Source organism: Cydia fagiglandana, chromosome 2, assembly GCF_963556715.1.
Source record: "Cydia fagiglandana chromosome 2, ilCydFagi1.1, whole genome shotgun sequence".
NCBI classification, from domain to species: Eukaryota; Metazoa; Arthropoda; class Insecta; order Lepidoptera; family Tortricidae; genus Cydia; species Cydia fagiglandana.
In genome coordinates, this window is record NC_085933.1 from 3,103,508 (window position 1) to 3,120,341 (window position 16,834).

The following is a 16,834-nucleotide window of genomic DNA, read 5'->3' on the forward strand; positions in this document are numbered from 1 at the left end:
AAATCCCATGTTTTGACGTAGGCACTAGTTTTTACGAAAGCGACTGCCATCTGACCTTTCAACCCAGAGGGGAAACTAGGCCTTATTCCTAGGCCTTTTTTTTCTTATGAAATGTAATGTAATGTGTCGTATGAAATATTACAGAATCATTTATGATATTGTTCTTCTTTATAAGTGTATTGATAACTCGTAGTGTGTAATTAAAATATTTATGGACCCGGGTATGTCCTTAAACCACGTCCAAGACCACCGGTGGACGGGCAGCAGCGTTCCTCAAATTTGGTGTACTCGACTGCGATCGCCAACCCGCCTGCCAAGCGTGACGATTATGGCATTCACCCCCCAAAAAAGGGGGAGGCCTATGTTCAGCAGTGGACGTCTTATGGCTGAGATGATGATGATGATGATGATGAATTAAAATATTATTTTAGAATTGATTGTTTATTTTGGATTATTTTTTAGGTATTTATTATTTTTGGCATTTTCATTTCTGTATTTTTGACTTGTATACTTATGAATAAATGATTTGATCATCATAATACTTACATCAAAATAATAAACACCTAAAAATAAGCCAAAGCATAACACTTATCACTATTTTTAGTACTAAGGTACTAAAATATTTTAGAACATTCCTTTATCAGCTACGAAGAGGTCGAAGTCTAACTCCTATTCGACGCCACGCCGTGTCAAAAATAAAAAACCGGGCAAGTGCGAGTCGGACTCGCGCACGAAGGGTTCCGTACAATAATGCAAAAAACGGCAAAAAAAAACGGTCACCCATCCAAGTACTGACCCCGCCCGACGTTGCTTAACTTTGGTCAAAAATCACGTTTGTTGTATGGGATCCCCACTTAAATCTTTATTTTATTCTGTTTTTAGTATTTGTTGTTATAGCGGCAACAGAAATACATCATCTGTGAAAATTTCAACTGCCTAGCTATCACGGTTCGTGAGATACAGCCTGGTGACAGACGGACGGACGGACGGACGGACGGACGGACGGACGGACGGACAGCGAAGTCTTAGTAATAAGGTCCCGTTTTACCCTTTGGGTACGGAACCCTAACAATCGCCACTCACGTCACGTGACTGTGTGCAAATCAAGTGTACAAGAACCTGAAGTTAGTAGCATCTACCTACACCTGCAGGTAGGTACCTAGGCAGAAATAGGGCGTAGACCGAACCACTTCAGCCGTTATCGTCCAAATGTTTGAGGGACAGCCTTGCATCGCTTAATCAACTACGTTTAATCCAAAGATCAATCGTCGATAACCAAAAAGCGAGGTCGCGTAGGATAAAATGCAAGCCTAATGGTAACATTCCATTTCTAACCGCAGCTGCACTCCCGGTACTGAACGCGTCGCTGTCATTGTCAATTTCCATACTAAAATGAACAGTAAAGCAGCTGCGGTTAGAAATGGAATGTTACCCTAATGCTCATATAATCCCCGCTATAAGTACCTGTAATGTGTAGAGTGTAGATGAGCCCAATTTAGATGTAACAACTTGTTACGGTTTTTAACTGGTTTTGATACGAGCTTGATGATCGTCTTGGTGATTGGCGTGCATCTCATGGCTCCTCTTCATGATGGGCCAACGCGTTAGAGGGAGCAAGTGCTATTTCTATCACATTCTACCGCATGGCTGCGTCCCTTGGAGTGGCCGGCGTTGGCTCATCGTGTAGAGGAGCCATCAGGCACGACTTTCACTTCATTTCGCATGCACCAATCAGCGTGAGCAATTTTCAAGGTCGTATCAAAATAATATCACAAATGTAACTAGTTGTTAAATCTCAACCAGGCGTCATGAATACGAGAAGGTACCTATGACAGTAATTTATCTTTTGTTGGCCTCTGATTGAGACAGCCTATTCATTGACAATCAAGTTCATTCATTTCTGATTTCATCAATCGTGATCGGATACAGTGCAAAATATAAATTAATATCTTTATCTGAATGAACAATTTGGGGAACGTGATAGTTTTGTTAAAATAAATGCGGGGAACAAATAAAATGTATCCCAAATCAATTAAAAATAACAAAACTTTTTAAACTCGTAAATGAACATGAATCGCGAGACTTCTCTTGCTAATAAAATCAACGGCGTAAACATTTATTAATTGGGCTTTAATAACGTTTGTGTTTTCAAAACAAAATAATCACTTATTCATTTGAAAGGACTGAACTAGACTTTTTCCTATATAGCTCTTTTGAATAACAGTCAAATAAGCAAAACTTTAGAAGAATACTTCGACATCAGTTTCTTCTCTTCTCTGTTTCTCTGTTCTATGAATTAAATTTTTTGTCACTTCCTGGGTTCAAAAGGCAGACATATTTTGTTTAGTTTCCGCGTCCCCTTATTATTATGATCAAGTATATATAATTTGAATCAAAAATTGTTAAATAAACTTCCATTTGTATAAAATTAATTATGTATAAACTTATGTTCTAATAAACTTTCATTCCAATCGGGAGCTTTGCGAAAATACTGTTACGATCTTTAACAGCGTTGCTATTCGGACGGCGCCTAAAAGTCTGGCCATAAAGTGGGATATGTTTGCTGAAGATATTAACCCTATTTAATGGTACGTATAAAAATATAGGCATCAACGGAAAAATGTTAACGCATTTCGTGCTCTAGACAACTAGACTTTTAGCGGGCTTTTTAAGTCTAAGATTAAAAAAAGCTTGAATAAATCTGCGTGCAAGGAAAATGAATACTTTTATTAAGCTGAGAAAATTTTAAATTTTGAATCATAAGGTAGGACCAAACTTATCAGCCAAACTTATTAACCGTGCGATCAGGACAGCCTATTGCTTCTAATTGTGGAGATCCTCGAAGGAGAATTTTAACAGAGGCTTTCATATTCCTCGGGAAAGTAAAGTGTAAATAGGAACACTCAAATTCGGGCCTGGAATTTAGTTATGAAGTTTTAATTACGTTCGTATAATAGTACGGGCACCTGATTTGGCACCAATTGGGTACTATCGAATGTTATTTGTGTCCACATTGTAGACAAAAATAGACACTTCTTACTTCACGCAAAGCGTATAGTGAAAAAAGAAAATAATTTCTAAAACAAGCCTCTCAAATATCCATTATTCTCGATCAAAGATAATAAAATGGAGCTTTCATAAAAAAGGAACACGAGATAATTTCATGCACCAGTAAACAATGACATGAAATTAATTTAATCTATAAAACTCATTTATTTCGATATACGATTAAAATTAATTGCACAAGTAATTTGAATTGAATTAAACTCTAAACATATATTTATAAAATAAAATTGAAAATGCAATTGGGTCATGCCGATCCGATTCCATTAAGACTTAATATACAATTTAAGTTTTTAGGATGCAATTTTAATAACCAAAACTGTATCCTTAAAAATAACAGCGTTGTGGCAACTATTATTTTAAAATTAAAGCTAGCATTATTTTCATGTTATTCACTAGCAACACGCCGACAAAAAACACCGAGAAGATGTTTACGTACGCATTCAGAACTAAAAAAGTAAAATGGATAAATAGAGGAAGTGCAGTCCGTCCTCAGTGTGTATGCATGCGACTCATAGCAGCTTGCCTTACTTGCATGCTCTTGAGTTAAAAGCATATTTAGATTGCAGGGCAGAGAATAGGATTTCGTCTTTGTGACAAGATGATAAATGATGTTTTATATTTTGGAATAAACACGTCTGGTTTAAATCGTGGTGATTTTATTAGAAGATTGTTTATTTGTTTGAACTCTACCTGTATATTTGGTAATTTTCTCAGGCACGAAAAATATTTCTCCGAAGTATGAAAAAAACGTTAATGTGGAATACATTATTTTGCTTTGAAGTAACATCGCTCACGTATACAGCGCTTCCAACAAATTAACTTGTGCTAAAATTAAGCGAATTGAATGCTTCCTTATCCCTATAAGACACAAGAAAGGTAAATTAAAACGTAAATCTGATTATGAACTGGAAAATAAAGTATAATCACATAAAAAATACATTAAATGAAGGCAGTTTAATAGAAAATAGATTTTAACGTTAAAGTATTAAGGCTCAAGTGACTATACATGAAAGCATTATAAAAGAATTATGCTTGTAAAAAAGTGGCGCCCAACGTGGGGCCAATGCTCGCGCCAAATTGTATGTCAATAGAGCAGCCTGTGGTGATGATAGATTGAGGTAGGAATAAATAACTATCTGTTACTGTTCTTGTTTATGTTAAAATACATTTTATTAATTAATAACTCAAAAAACTACTTGCTCCATTACTTTTGAACAGATGTTTAAGTTAACAAATTTAAGACAAAAATAACTAATAAATCAATGTGTGGAAACAAATAAACCCTCTATTTTGATGTTGGTATATAAGTAGAAATATATATCATTACTAACACTCGTTAATGATAAGCGTCATAAAGTACGTTACTGGCTGCAATTGAAAATTACAAGCAAATGCATTAAACACAGGAATAACGAATGTTATATCACTGGCAACAAAAACACCGTGTACATTAACATAACCGAATATATTAAGCAGCTTATAAAGACATAACACAAAAACACCTTATTTCGTCCATTCGTCATCCCTTTTATAAGCAAGGCGTGAAATGAGACAGTTGACTTCATTCGTCATTTCGCGTCAAATGTAATGGTATCAGGTATTTTTCTGAGGTAGGTAAATAAGATCTGATGAGATTTGGTGGCTGAGCCGACTAAAGTAGTATATAAGCCTCCATAATAGCTAGTTTCGTACACATATTTTATGGTAAGTATGTTGAATATTGAAGTTATGTAAGTGGCTTGTATAAAGGTGATATAGTATTGTAAATACTGTAATGCACTATTGTAGATGAGATTTGAATATGCGAAAAAGGACATTTAAGTAAGATGAAATATGTGAGATTCCATTCATAATCATCTTCTCAGCCATAAGACGTCCACTGCTGAACATAGGCCTCCCCCTTGGATCATAGGCCTCCATACGTGCCGGTTGGAAGCGACCCGCATCCAGCGTCTTCCGGCGACCTCCATAAGATTCTATTAGCGTGCGTAAAATGAATCTCTGTTTATTTTATACTTAAGTATGAGTATGAATATGATTTTTTTTTCTTAAGCTTCTTTTTATTTCTTGCTTGACTAATATCATTAATTTCGCTAGGTTTTTTTTTGATTCGTGATTAAAGCTAATAAAAACTAATTATTTGACACTTATTTTAAAGTATAAGCACAATTGTAGATATTATAAAAGTACGAGTGATATTATGTCAAATTCAACTTCTAAATAATAATAATATAAAGATGATAACTCGTTACCCAAATTAAAATAAATTACAAATCAGATAGACTTATCAATGTGTGTTGGGGAAAGTCTCGTAAGCATGATTTCTCGTATTGATTAAGATCATTATAATGCAGAGGGCGTTCGGTGCTGAAATGGATTATAAGGTATTTCGTATTATTTGTCTTTTCACTATGAATGAACAAAATATTCTTACTCATGTATAATGTATATTGTAATACATTATTAAGATAATGATTTTAATTTAATTAGACCTTAGATGTACCTAGATGTATGTACATGTAAATACATCCGTCAAATATTATAATGTAAAAAGTTGTAATATAGTTTTGAATATTATATATATTATATAGTATTGAGTGTTTTGAAGTTTGAGCTTACTGTGGGAATAGGTCGACTTGTGTAAGATTGATTCATATCATGTGGTATATAGTTTTACACAATGTGAGATACATTGTGAATTGGCCTACCTATGTACTCTGTGAGACACACTCGCCGAGACATATGATGAGAAGCAGTGCGATAATTCTCGCCGCGCTGACTGTACCCTACACTCGCCTGCTGCAGTTTTAAATCAATGTGAGTCGGTGTATGTTGCGTACCTGTCGCACACTCGGCGAGACATATGATGAGAAGCAGTGCGAGAATTCTCGCCGCGCTGGCCGCGCCCTGCACTCGCCTGCTGAAGTTCTAAACCAATGTGACTCGGTGTATGTTGCGTGCCTGTCGCACACTCGGCGAGACATATGATGAGAAGCAGTGCGAGAATTCTCGCCGCGCTGGGCGCGCCCTGCACTCGCCAGCACAAGTTCTAAACTAATGTGAGTCGGTGTATGTTGCGTACCTGTCGCACACTCGGCGAGACATATGATGAGAAGCAGTGCGAGAATTCTCGCCACGCTGGCCGCGCCCTGCACTCACCTGCTGAAGTTCTAAATCAATATGAGTCGGTGTAAATTGCGTAGCTGTCGCACACTTGGCGAGACATATGAGGAGAAGCAGTGCGAGAATTCTCGCCGCGCAGGCCACGCCCTGCACTCGCCTGCTGAAGTTCTAAATCAATATGAGTCGGTGTATATTGCGTACCTGTCGCACACTCGGCGAGACATATGATGAGAAGCAGTGCGAGAATTCTCGCCGCGCTGGCCGCGCCCTGCACCCGCCTGCTGTCGATCCTGTGCATTGTGGAGTGTGATGGAGTGCTGTGGACAAACATAATTGTTTTACCATTAACGTCCATTCTATAAAGTACTGTTAGATTTAACAAGATCGTGTAAAAATAGCTTTGTCATTACTAAAAAAAAATACTTAGTATACCCAGAGTTCTAATTTAACAATTTGTTATATGATACATTTTGATCTTGTTATTATGATACGATTTTGACATAGCTTGCATTTAGTGCATCTCGCGCACACCAATAAGTTCAAGCGAAATGCTTATTGACATGACTGAGGGCCCGATTCGGATTTTGAAATAGACATCTTTTAGAGATCACCAAGATACGATAACGATATATTTAAGATCTAACCTGTCAAATTTGACATTTGCGCGATTCTGGAGATACTCTTGAACGATGTCCACAGGATATGACTTAGAGATCCAATTCACATCTAATAGATATCTTACTCTATCTAACGTAAACGTGACATTGGTTGCCCGAATTGCGCTGCAAAAGAGAACTAGTTGATATCTAAACTATAACGTATCTAGAATGGATCTAGTACGTGTCGTCTCTTGTGAATATCTTGAAGTTCGAATAAGGCACTGACGCGCGGGGACCAATCAGCGTGACGGGCTGACAAACTCGTGTCAAACCAAGATCAAAACCTAAACAAAAGTTTATAAAGATTTTGTCTCCTATTATTAGAGAAGTGAGGTAAACATAGTCATAATTGAATGGAGATGGATATTGTTTCACATTGAAGGTCGTCCTAAGTTAGACGTTTCATGAGTTATTAATACCTATCTAATTGTACTTATGACTATTTTATACTTGTGTATGTGTCTATTACTGAATAAACTTTACAAAAACATTTAATTAGTACATTGAAGCTTAAAGTTTAGAACCAAAATTAGAATTAGCTACCTACTAGTCCGTCCGTATTAGTTTTCGTAATTTTAATAAATTAACAGGGGGGCTAGCCAAGATGATAATGGTACATCAATAAACGTCAAACAAAAAGAATACATGTTATCGGGATGACCGTTGTAGGATAAGTCACGTGATTATTTCCATGCATTATTTAAGTTTCAATTAGCGTTTTCAATCAAAGATTGTCACCTGGGCTTCGGTGACATATTTTTTTATTCCATTTTGACAACATAGTTTTTGTCAAAATGGAATAAAAAATGCCACTTTGAATTTTTCCCCTGTTAATTTCTTTCTAATCTTAACGGAGTAAAAAATAACAAAGTGCTTAATTATAATTTTAAAAAGCATACTTTTAAGATCGGCCCACTTTTCTATTTAACAATTAAGAAGAGGGAAAATTTGCATTTGACAATTAACAATCTTCGTGAAAGCTTCAATATTGTTTATCAAAGAACACACAAAATCAGGACGCTAAAATATTAATCGGGAAATTGAATTATTTATGAATAGCTCTTGAATTAATTTATTTAAATTTACCTGTTTATGATTTACCTTGAAATATGATAGTACTGTCTAAAATGTTTATTTATGCTGGGAAATGAAATACCTAATTTGTGATAGTATAATGCTAATAAAATGAGACCGGGTACGAACCATCTTAAGAAACTGAGACATGGTTTTTCATACTACCAATATTATTTATGCCATGTAATATTCTCTTCTTAAGTTTTGTTAAATTAGCAGCTAAACTTAATAGTTTAATATTTTATTAATATAAAATATTACTTAATTGTGCGTTCTGGGACCCCATGGACCTATAGTTTCAATACCAAATGGTAGAAAATGGTACTCTCTACCTAGGCTTCTAGATATCTTGGACTGTTTACGGGGACTAACTTAGTCTAATTAGTTCAAATACACTAGGCCCCTTGAGACTAAGGTAGACTCGCAAATTTGCCTATTATCAAGATTTCTTAAGTTTATATACTCTTATTCCCTACAGACCCCTAGCCAAGAAGCGACAATCGTTATAGGAAAAGACATTGGAAATCTCTTCTTATTAAAAAAAATGGCTTCTTCCAAATGTATGATGAGTCCGCCAATGTCAAGAGTGTGCTCGTAGAGAATGGCGTTGTTGCTTTTAGCAAAGAGAATAGTATAGAGGGCTATTGCCAAAGTAAATTTTGTAGTCACGGTAAATTTACTGCCATCTATCGACACACGATTAAAACTTAAAAAAAAATTGAAAATGTATAAATTAATCAAAATATGTTTACGGACAAATGATTTTTAATTTTTATTGTTCCATACTGACCCATGTTCTTTCACTGATGTGTTAAAATTGTTAAATATCAAACGGTGTCGTCAACGCCATCTAGCCGAGAATAGGCCAAAGGTGTGTGCGCCATCTATTCGAGAATGACTTTTTCTTGATTTCCGAGGCACGTTTTTTTCTTAGACTTTATTTATCTTATACGGAGTTATATATATTTCTGCTTTTAGTAAACTAATAACTGGACTTTAAAAATAACAAACATGATTTTCCGGGTGTTGACTATAGAATAGTTAAAACACGTTTCAAGGCAAATTTTTCACTAACTGCACACATCCTAGTTCACTGCATAATGAACGATCAATATTACATTTTAAACAACATTAATGAGCAAAAACAAAAAATATATTCTCAAGACGACTCCACAATTTTCAAGTTCTACCGGAAATCTCTCTCTCACTTTGATTGGCTTGGCTTTTGTCGAAAACTTGTTGTTATCTTGGATACCGATACTGGTCCCACCAATGTCCCGCTATTGTGGCAAACATATGAATAGGTATCTATTAATTATATTTCACGAAACAGTGCACCTTTTAATTACCTAAGTTGTTCAACAAATAATACACGTGTACTGTTTTTGGAATGTTTGTGGTTAAATTTGTATGTTGTTATCATTAGCCCGTGCGTCTGGATCGTACCAATATACGTACAAACAAGTACGAGTGAAAACATTGACATCAAAATGTAAGTTCGAATTCTTCTCCTTCATAAGAAAAAAACTTTTACACTAGGTTATTTTATTGCACACAACCTGCCCTACCGAGTTGACAGTTCACGATCGCGGACTAATAATCAAAGCCCAAGAGAAAGCATGTAAAAGGCAATTTGCCGGAATCGCAGAATGCATTTCAGCGTCCATTGAAACCGCAAAGCATCTGCTTCTGTATCTTTGCGAGGCTTTCCATTCATATCCACCTTGTCACGGTTGCGGACATGCAAATGTATTGTCGAGATAAACGCTGCTTCAACTGGCTTGTAGGGCACAGGCGACAGCGATTTACTAGTAGGTACATTACATTTTTGAAGCTCTATATATAGAAAACGCTGAAATAAAATTAATTTGACTCAGGACACAGCCCGGTCTAACGTGAGTCTTAAACCGTAATAAAATAATTTGGAATTAAGTGCAATTGTTTCACAACTGGTAAAATGGTAGAATACCCAACAATACGATTATATTGTTAGTTCGAATATTGAAGGTTGTGCAAATTAGACTGCGGGTTTGCATAATACATCGCAACCATAATTAGTTTTGGAGTTTTTAGATTTAGGTATGATATATTTTTATAATATGTATGTTAGTTTCTTGGTATTTATCTGTGGGCCACTACTTGCCTGAAATAGATAAAGATTTTCATTTGATCACTTTATTCATTACATCTATGTGTTTATGTTACGTTGTGACACCGCGTATTGAGGCCCTATCGCGAACTACGTTCGACGTGTCACACTTTCGTAGGAATTCACAAGTGCAATAGAGAGGCGACATGTCGAACGTGGTTCACGGCCCTCTGGCCCGGGATCGTGTCCGTTACAGCAGGATAACTACAGGTATACACCGCAACCACTCTATCTCGCTACCTCTTATGACATGAGCTTGTTCTTCTTTACCTATTATGATCTTTTATTCTTTTTGTTACGCGGAGATGTGCACTGATAAAAGACTGTATCGCTGCGATTTATTTTATACCGTAACTGTTTTAATTTCTCTACTTACTTATTTCTTTCGGACATGTTGCAACTTGTTACAATTTTTCTGATTGTATGCAAGTTTTTTATGTTGTATAGTGTGGCTGATTCTTTAACATCGCATATATCACTAGCTGCATAGGACTTCGTTTGTAAAATAGTTATTTCAACAAGAGACACTCTTTTGTATAAAATATTGTTTTAAAAGTTCAAAAATAAAATAAATATTGCAATTGACGACCGGTCTGGCCTAGCGGGTAGTGACCCTGCTTTTGAAGCCGATGGTCCCGGGTTCGAATCCTGGTAAGGGCATTTATTTGTATGATGATACAGATATTTGTTCCTGAGTCATGGTTGTTTTGTGTATGTAAGTCATGTATTTAAGTACCTATGTTTTATATATATCGTTGTCTGAGTACCCACAACACAAGCCTTCTTGAGCTTACCGTGGGGCTTAGTCAATTTGTGTGAAATTGTCATATAAAAAAAGTCCATCCGGTTAGTTATGAAATCCTGAAAAAACGAAAAAGGATCAAGCAACCAGCCACTCTAATGTTGGCAGAGAGTGATAATTAGCGGCCTAGTTGAAGTCAGGCGCTTTTTCATAATGGTGGTATTTCCATCTTCTTCAGAAAAAAGCAAGGTGCTTTCTTTAAATCTTTGTCTGGCACGTGAAACGTAGCTTTAGTTACCAAGATAATTTATAATTTACAGATTCCTTTGGCGTTCACAGCAAGGTATTTAAATAAAATTACTAATTATTTACTGAAGGAAGGAACAACAATATTAATTCATTTTAAGCTTCGTACCTATAGTGGGTGGATGTACTTTAAGATAATAAGAAATTGTTCTCAATTAATACAATAAAGCAAAATTAAAGAGGAATTTTTGATATTATATTATTACTCAATCATTTCTTAATTATTACTGTTTTATTAGAAAACAAATAAACATCAAGGCACTCAAATTTGGTATTGTTCAATTACGCTTATGCATACCGTACGTACAGTCAGTATCAAAACAACATATAAAACAATGCATCAAAAATATCTGCCACCCTCTATACTCTTCCAAACAGTTTTCGTTCATAAAGTATCTGCCATAGTTTATTTGGGTACTTTTCTCTGCTTCAAATAAATTATTTCACACCGTGCACGAAATAAAACACTGGATTGGATTGAAATATAAAAAGTAGGTGAGTTGGCCGTGACGTCACTACACACGTTGTCATATAAATTCCATATTAGAAAATCTAAAAAAGAAGCTGATTTGACTACTAGGAAAGTAGCCAAGTGTTCAATAGAACAAATCTCCTTTTGTTAAGCTTGTAGAAAATGGTAGTGGTAGAATACTTTTGACTCGTAGTCTAATCCGCTACTTTTGATGCTGAATGTACATCAATGTTATTATTTACCATGAAAAAATAATAATCAACTACGACAGCACACACTGAAAGAAATGTGATTGCTAAAAGGATTGCCGCCGTTCCACAATCAACTCAATTAAATTGACACAGAGTGAACTAGGTTTAAATATTGAACAAGTTGTGTTTATGTTTTGTTACTTTATTAATCGAGTAATAGCCAGCACTATTATAATCTACAGTATGTGGCCTGTAATACGAGCAAAAAATTTAACTGTAGGCTGTATTCCTCATACTGACCAACATTTGTTCAGCAACTTTTAAAAATAACTTGTGGTTTGATTTTTAATACACTTTAAAGTTTATTCTAAGACGCAATGTATTGCGAATTTTGTTAAGTTTAAGGCGTGACAAGCAACGTCAATCACAATGATATGGCGTGGCGATGGCGTCCATTGAAGATAATATTTATTTTGTATGAAAAATAGGGAGTCTAAATACTTCATAATTTTTAAAAGTTGTTGAACAAAAGTGCCACCTTTTGAGGAGTACAAGCTGAGTTTTAATTATTTGCTCGTGTTACAGGCCACACCCGGTATAAATTGTAAATACCGATGTCAATCACAATGAAAAAATCTACGATGATCAACTCTGGCCAACATGGGTCTCGAACCTACATCCTTGGATTGCCTTCCGTCAATCAACGCGAATTTTGTTATTGCAAGTGTGACGACGTCACTAGCGACATCTGCATTGTAAGGTTTACAACCTTTGACCTTTGCATAGTAAAAAGGAAAACTATATTAACATTTTAGTACTATTATTTATACTTTATTGCACATAAAATATTTAATAAGTACAAATGGAGGAATTTTCCCACCACTACCTACATTACGTTCAATTATGCATATTATATGTATATTTATTTGTTAGGTAATGTGATATTTTATACTAAAGTAACGAATATCATGGTACACCAAAGTTAATTTGTTTTGTTTTCCCTATAAAAGATCTGAAGGCTGCCACATGCAATAAAAAAAGAGATTAAAATGAACAAGCACTTTTCATAATAACTTTTTGTACTAAAATTGTTCATAAAAGAGCATTTAAGTTATTATTTAATTTGCTTTGAATGAGAGGGTTACGCTATAAAAATGTGAAAAAAAAAACTGGAAAGTGTGAACCTGTACATGACATTACGTTTTAGTTTATTTAGTTAAGTACCTATAATTTTGAGAACTCGCCAAAAATCTTTGTCTAAAATATGCGCATTTAACGTGTCTTCTGACAGCCGGTGTTGGTTAAAGAGTCCTTTTTATGTGACAAAACCACTCGTTGCGTTGTGACATTGATTAATGGAAAGACGTGTAAATACATTGTACAAGTGTAGGTATATGTCATATAAATATGCGATTTATTAGATCTAGAAAGCTTAGCTTAAATATAATAAAATTATAGTGTGCAAAAAGGGAAGCCACTACATGAATGCGAAAGAGGCGGACTAGAAACGAAATAAGGAAAAAAACAAAACATGCAAAGGTTAATGGACTGAAAAATACGGTGATGCGTTGTATCTTGGAATATACTACTGTTGCAAAAGCAAATAATTAGAATATAATTTATTCGTAAGCACAAACGAGACAATACAAAATATAAAAGAAAACACAAAATAAGATTAAAGTGCCACGAAATGGCCTCTTCTCAGCTTGCTGCTGGTGGATTCAAGCGCTGATCTCTGAGGTTCGATTCCGAATTAATTTACGCAATTGCTCTGGCGCCCATCATCGTATCTTTCACATCCTTCATTTTAACACCGTCTCTCACCCAGTCCATCCATCTTTTCCTTGGTTAGTTATATTATATCTTGGTTAGTTATGTTATATCTCTCCATTTTCATTCCTAGTACCTTTCACATCACATGAATTTCATCCCTCCACCCTCCACATCACATGCCCATACCATGCTAGGCGACTTGTCCTTATGTCTTCATCTATGGATGCAACTTTTAAAAGGCCCACTGATTAACAGTCCGCCGGACGGTATCGGCCTGTCAGTTGTTCGGAACTGTCAAAATTTTGCTCTAACTGACAGGCCGATACCGTCCGGCGGACTGTTAATTAGTGGGCTCCTTTAGGCTTCAACAATCTTTTTTTTAATAACTAAGAACTATATTCAATGGAAATGCTTATTATAGTTAAGCCCCGAGTTGCGAGACTATTACCTAGTTCACTGGTTCACATCTGTAATATCCGATGACATTTCCTACCCGCTCGTTTTTAGGGTTCCGTACCAAAAAGGTAAAAAGGAAGCCTTATAGTGTGACTCTGTTTGTCCGTCTATTTATCTCATCGCTAAATATCTCGAGAACCACTTACGCTATCGATTTAAAAACGTATTATATTAAAAATATTCTCCTTTACCTTTGATACACAAACGTTTGTTAAAATTATCAACAAGCAGTAAAAATTTTGTCAACATATTTTCGGTCCATTCTCTAACTCAGCGGTCGGCAACCTTTTAGCAGCCAAGGGCCACATAGTAGTTAACGGACGTGACGCGGGCCGTACTTTGTTAATATTTATGACTTTATGAGACATTGTCGTTTGTCACTATTACATACAAAATAGCCAAGGCGGCACTCGAGCCGCAAGTGACAGGTTCATGAGCCGCATGCGGCCCGCGGGCCGCAGGTTGCCGACCGCTGCTCTAACTGTATGTTATTGCAGTGTCGTATAATGATAAAAGTGGCTGTGCATCTTTTAACAAACCCAAACTTAGTGTATAAAAAATCGTATAATGATCGAACCTGCTAAAAAAATGTCGAAGTTGCGAGAAGGAAGTAGTATTAAGTAAGTTTAATATAATACCTAGTTGCGAATACGCAACTCATTATTTCGTAGCACTCCCTCGTAGTTATAAAATATTTCAATTTCATACAAGGGGCCTTGTTAGCGCGATCTACATTCAAAAAATAATAATCAACTACGACAGCACACACTGAAAGAAATGTGATTGCTAAAAGGATTGCCGCCGTTCCACAATCAACTCAATTAAATTGACACAGAGTGAACTAGGTTTAAATATTGAACAAGTTGTGTTTATGTTTTGTTACTTTATTAATCGAGTAATAGCCAGCACTATTATAATCTATAAATTGTAAATACCGATGTCAATCACAATGAAAAAATCCACAATGACCAACTCTGGCCAACGTGGGTCTCGAACCTACATCCTTGGATTGCCGGTCCAATGCGTTACCAATTCCGCGGGCTGACTTTCCGTCAATCAACGCGAATTTTGTTATTGCAAGTGTGACGACGTCACTAGTGATATCTGCATTCTAAGGTTTACAATCTTTGACCTTTGCATAATAAAAAAGGAAAAATGATAATCAACTACTACAGCACACACTGAAAGAAATGTGATTGCTAAAAGGATTGCCGCCGTTCCACAATCAACTCAATTAAATTGACACAGAGTGAACTAGGTTTAAATATTGAACAAGTTGTGTTTATGTTTTGTTACTTCATTAATCGAGTAATAGCCAGCACTATTATAATCTACAGTATGTGGCCTGTAATACGAGCAAAAAATTTAACTGTAGGCTGTATTCCTCATACTGACCAACATTTGTTCAGCAACTTTTAAAAATAACTTGTGGTTTGATTTTTAATACACTTTAAAGTTTATTCTAAGACCGAATATTGCGAATTTTGTTAAGTTTAAGGCGTGACAAGCAACGTCAATCACAATGATATGGCGTGGCGATGGCGTCCATTGAAGATAATATTTATTTTGTATGAAAAATAGGGAGTCTAAATACTTCATAATTTTTAAAAGTTGTTGAACAAAAGTGCCACCTTTTGAGGAGTACAAGCTGAGTTTTAATTATTTGCTCGTGTTACAGGCCACACCCGGTATAAATTGTAAATACCGATGTCAATCACAATGAAAAAATCTACGATGATCAACTCTGGCCAACGTGGGTCTCGAACCTACATCCTTGGATTGCCTTCCGTCAATCAACGCGAATTTTGTTATTGCAAGTGTGACGATGTCACTAGCGACATCTGCATTGTAAGGTTTACAACCTTTGACCTTTGCATAGTAAAAAAGGAAAACTATATTAACGTTTTAGTACTATTATTTATACTTTATTTCACATAAAATAGTTAATAAGTACAAATGGAGGAATTTTCCCATCACTACCTACATTACGTTCAATTATGCATATTATATGTATATTTCTTTGTTAGGTAATGTGATATTTTATACTAAAGTAACGAATATCATGGTACACCAAAGTTAATTTGTTTTGTTTTCCCTATAAAAGATCTGAAGGCTGCCACATGCAATAAAAAAAGAGATTAAAATGAACAAGCACTTTTCATAATAACTTTTTGTACTAAAATTGTTCATAAAAGAGCATTTAAGTAATTATTTAATTTGCTTTGAATGAGAGGGTTACGCTATAAAAATTTGAAAAAAACTGGAAAGTGAACCTGTACATGACATTACGTTTTAGTTTATTTAGTTAAGTACCTATCATTTTGAGAACTCGCCAAAAAATCTTTGTCTAAAATATGCGCATTTAACGTGTCTTCTCACAACCAGTGTTGGTTAAAGAGTCCTTTTTATGTGACAAAACCACTCGTTGCGTTGTGACATTGATTAATGGAAAGACGTGTAAATACATTGTACAAGTGTAGGTACATGTATTATAAATATGCGATTTATTAGATCTAGAAAGCTTAGCTTAAAGATAATAAAATTATAGTGTGCGACAAAAGGGAAGCCACTACATGAATGCGAAAGAGGCGAACTAGAAACGAAATAAGGAAAAAAACAAAACATGCAAAGGTTAGTGGACTGAAAAATACGGTGATGTGTTGTATCTTGGAATATACTGTTGCAAAAGCAAATAGTTAGAATATAGTTTATTCGTAAGCACAAACGAGACAATACATAATATAAAAGAAAACACAAAATAAGATTAAAGTGCCACGAAACGGCCTCTTCTCAGCTTGCTGCTGGTGGATTCAAGCGCTGATC

The 16,834-nt window shown here is 35.5% G+C and overlaps 2 protein-coding genes across 2 annotated transcripts in view; one reads left to right on the plus strand and one right to left on the minus strand.

Annotated features, from left to right (window-relative positions):
* The window catches only part of LOC134674168 (calexcitin-1-like), a 168,713-nt gene that overhangs the window by 41,802 nt on the left and 110,077 nt on the right, over positions 1-16,834 (plus strand). The gene's annotated exons all lie outside the window — the stretch shown is intronic.
* LOC134674205 (uncharacterized) overlaps positions 1-16,834 on the minus strand; it is a 51,351-nt gene that overhangs the window by 27,694 nt on the left and 6,823 nt on the right. The window contains exon 2 of the mRNA XM_063532267.1: positions 6,391-6,506. Within this exon, the coding sequence (XP_063388337.1) occupies positions 6,391-6,487 (97 nt within the window). The 5' untranslated portion in view covers positions 6,488-6,506. The remainder of the gene's footprint in view (positions 1-6,390; positions 6,507-16,834) is intronic.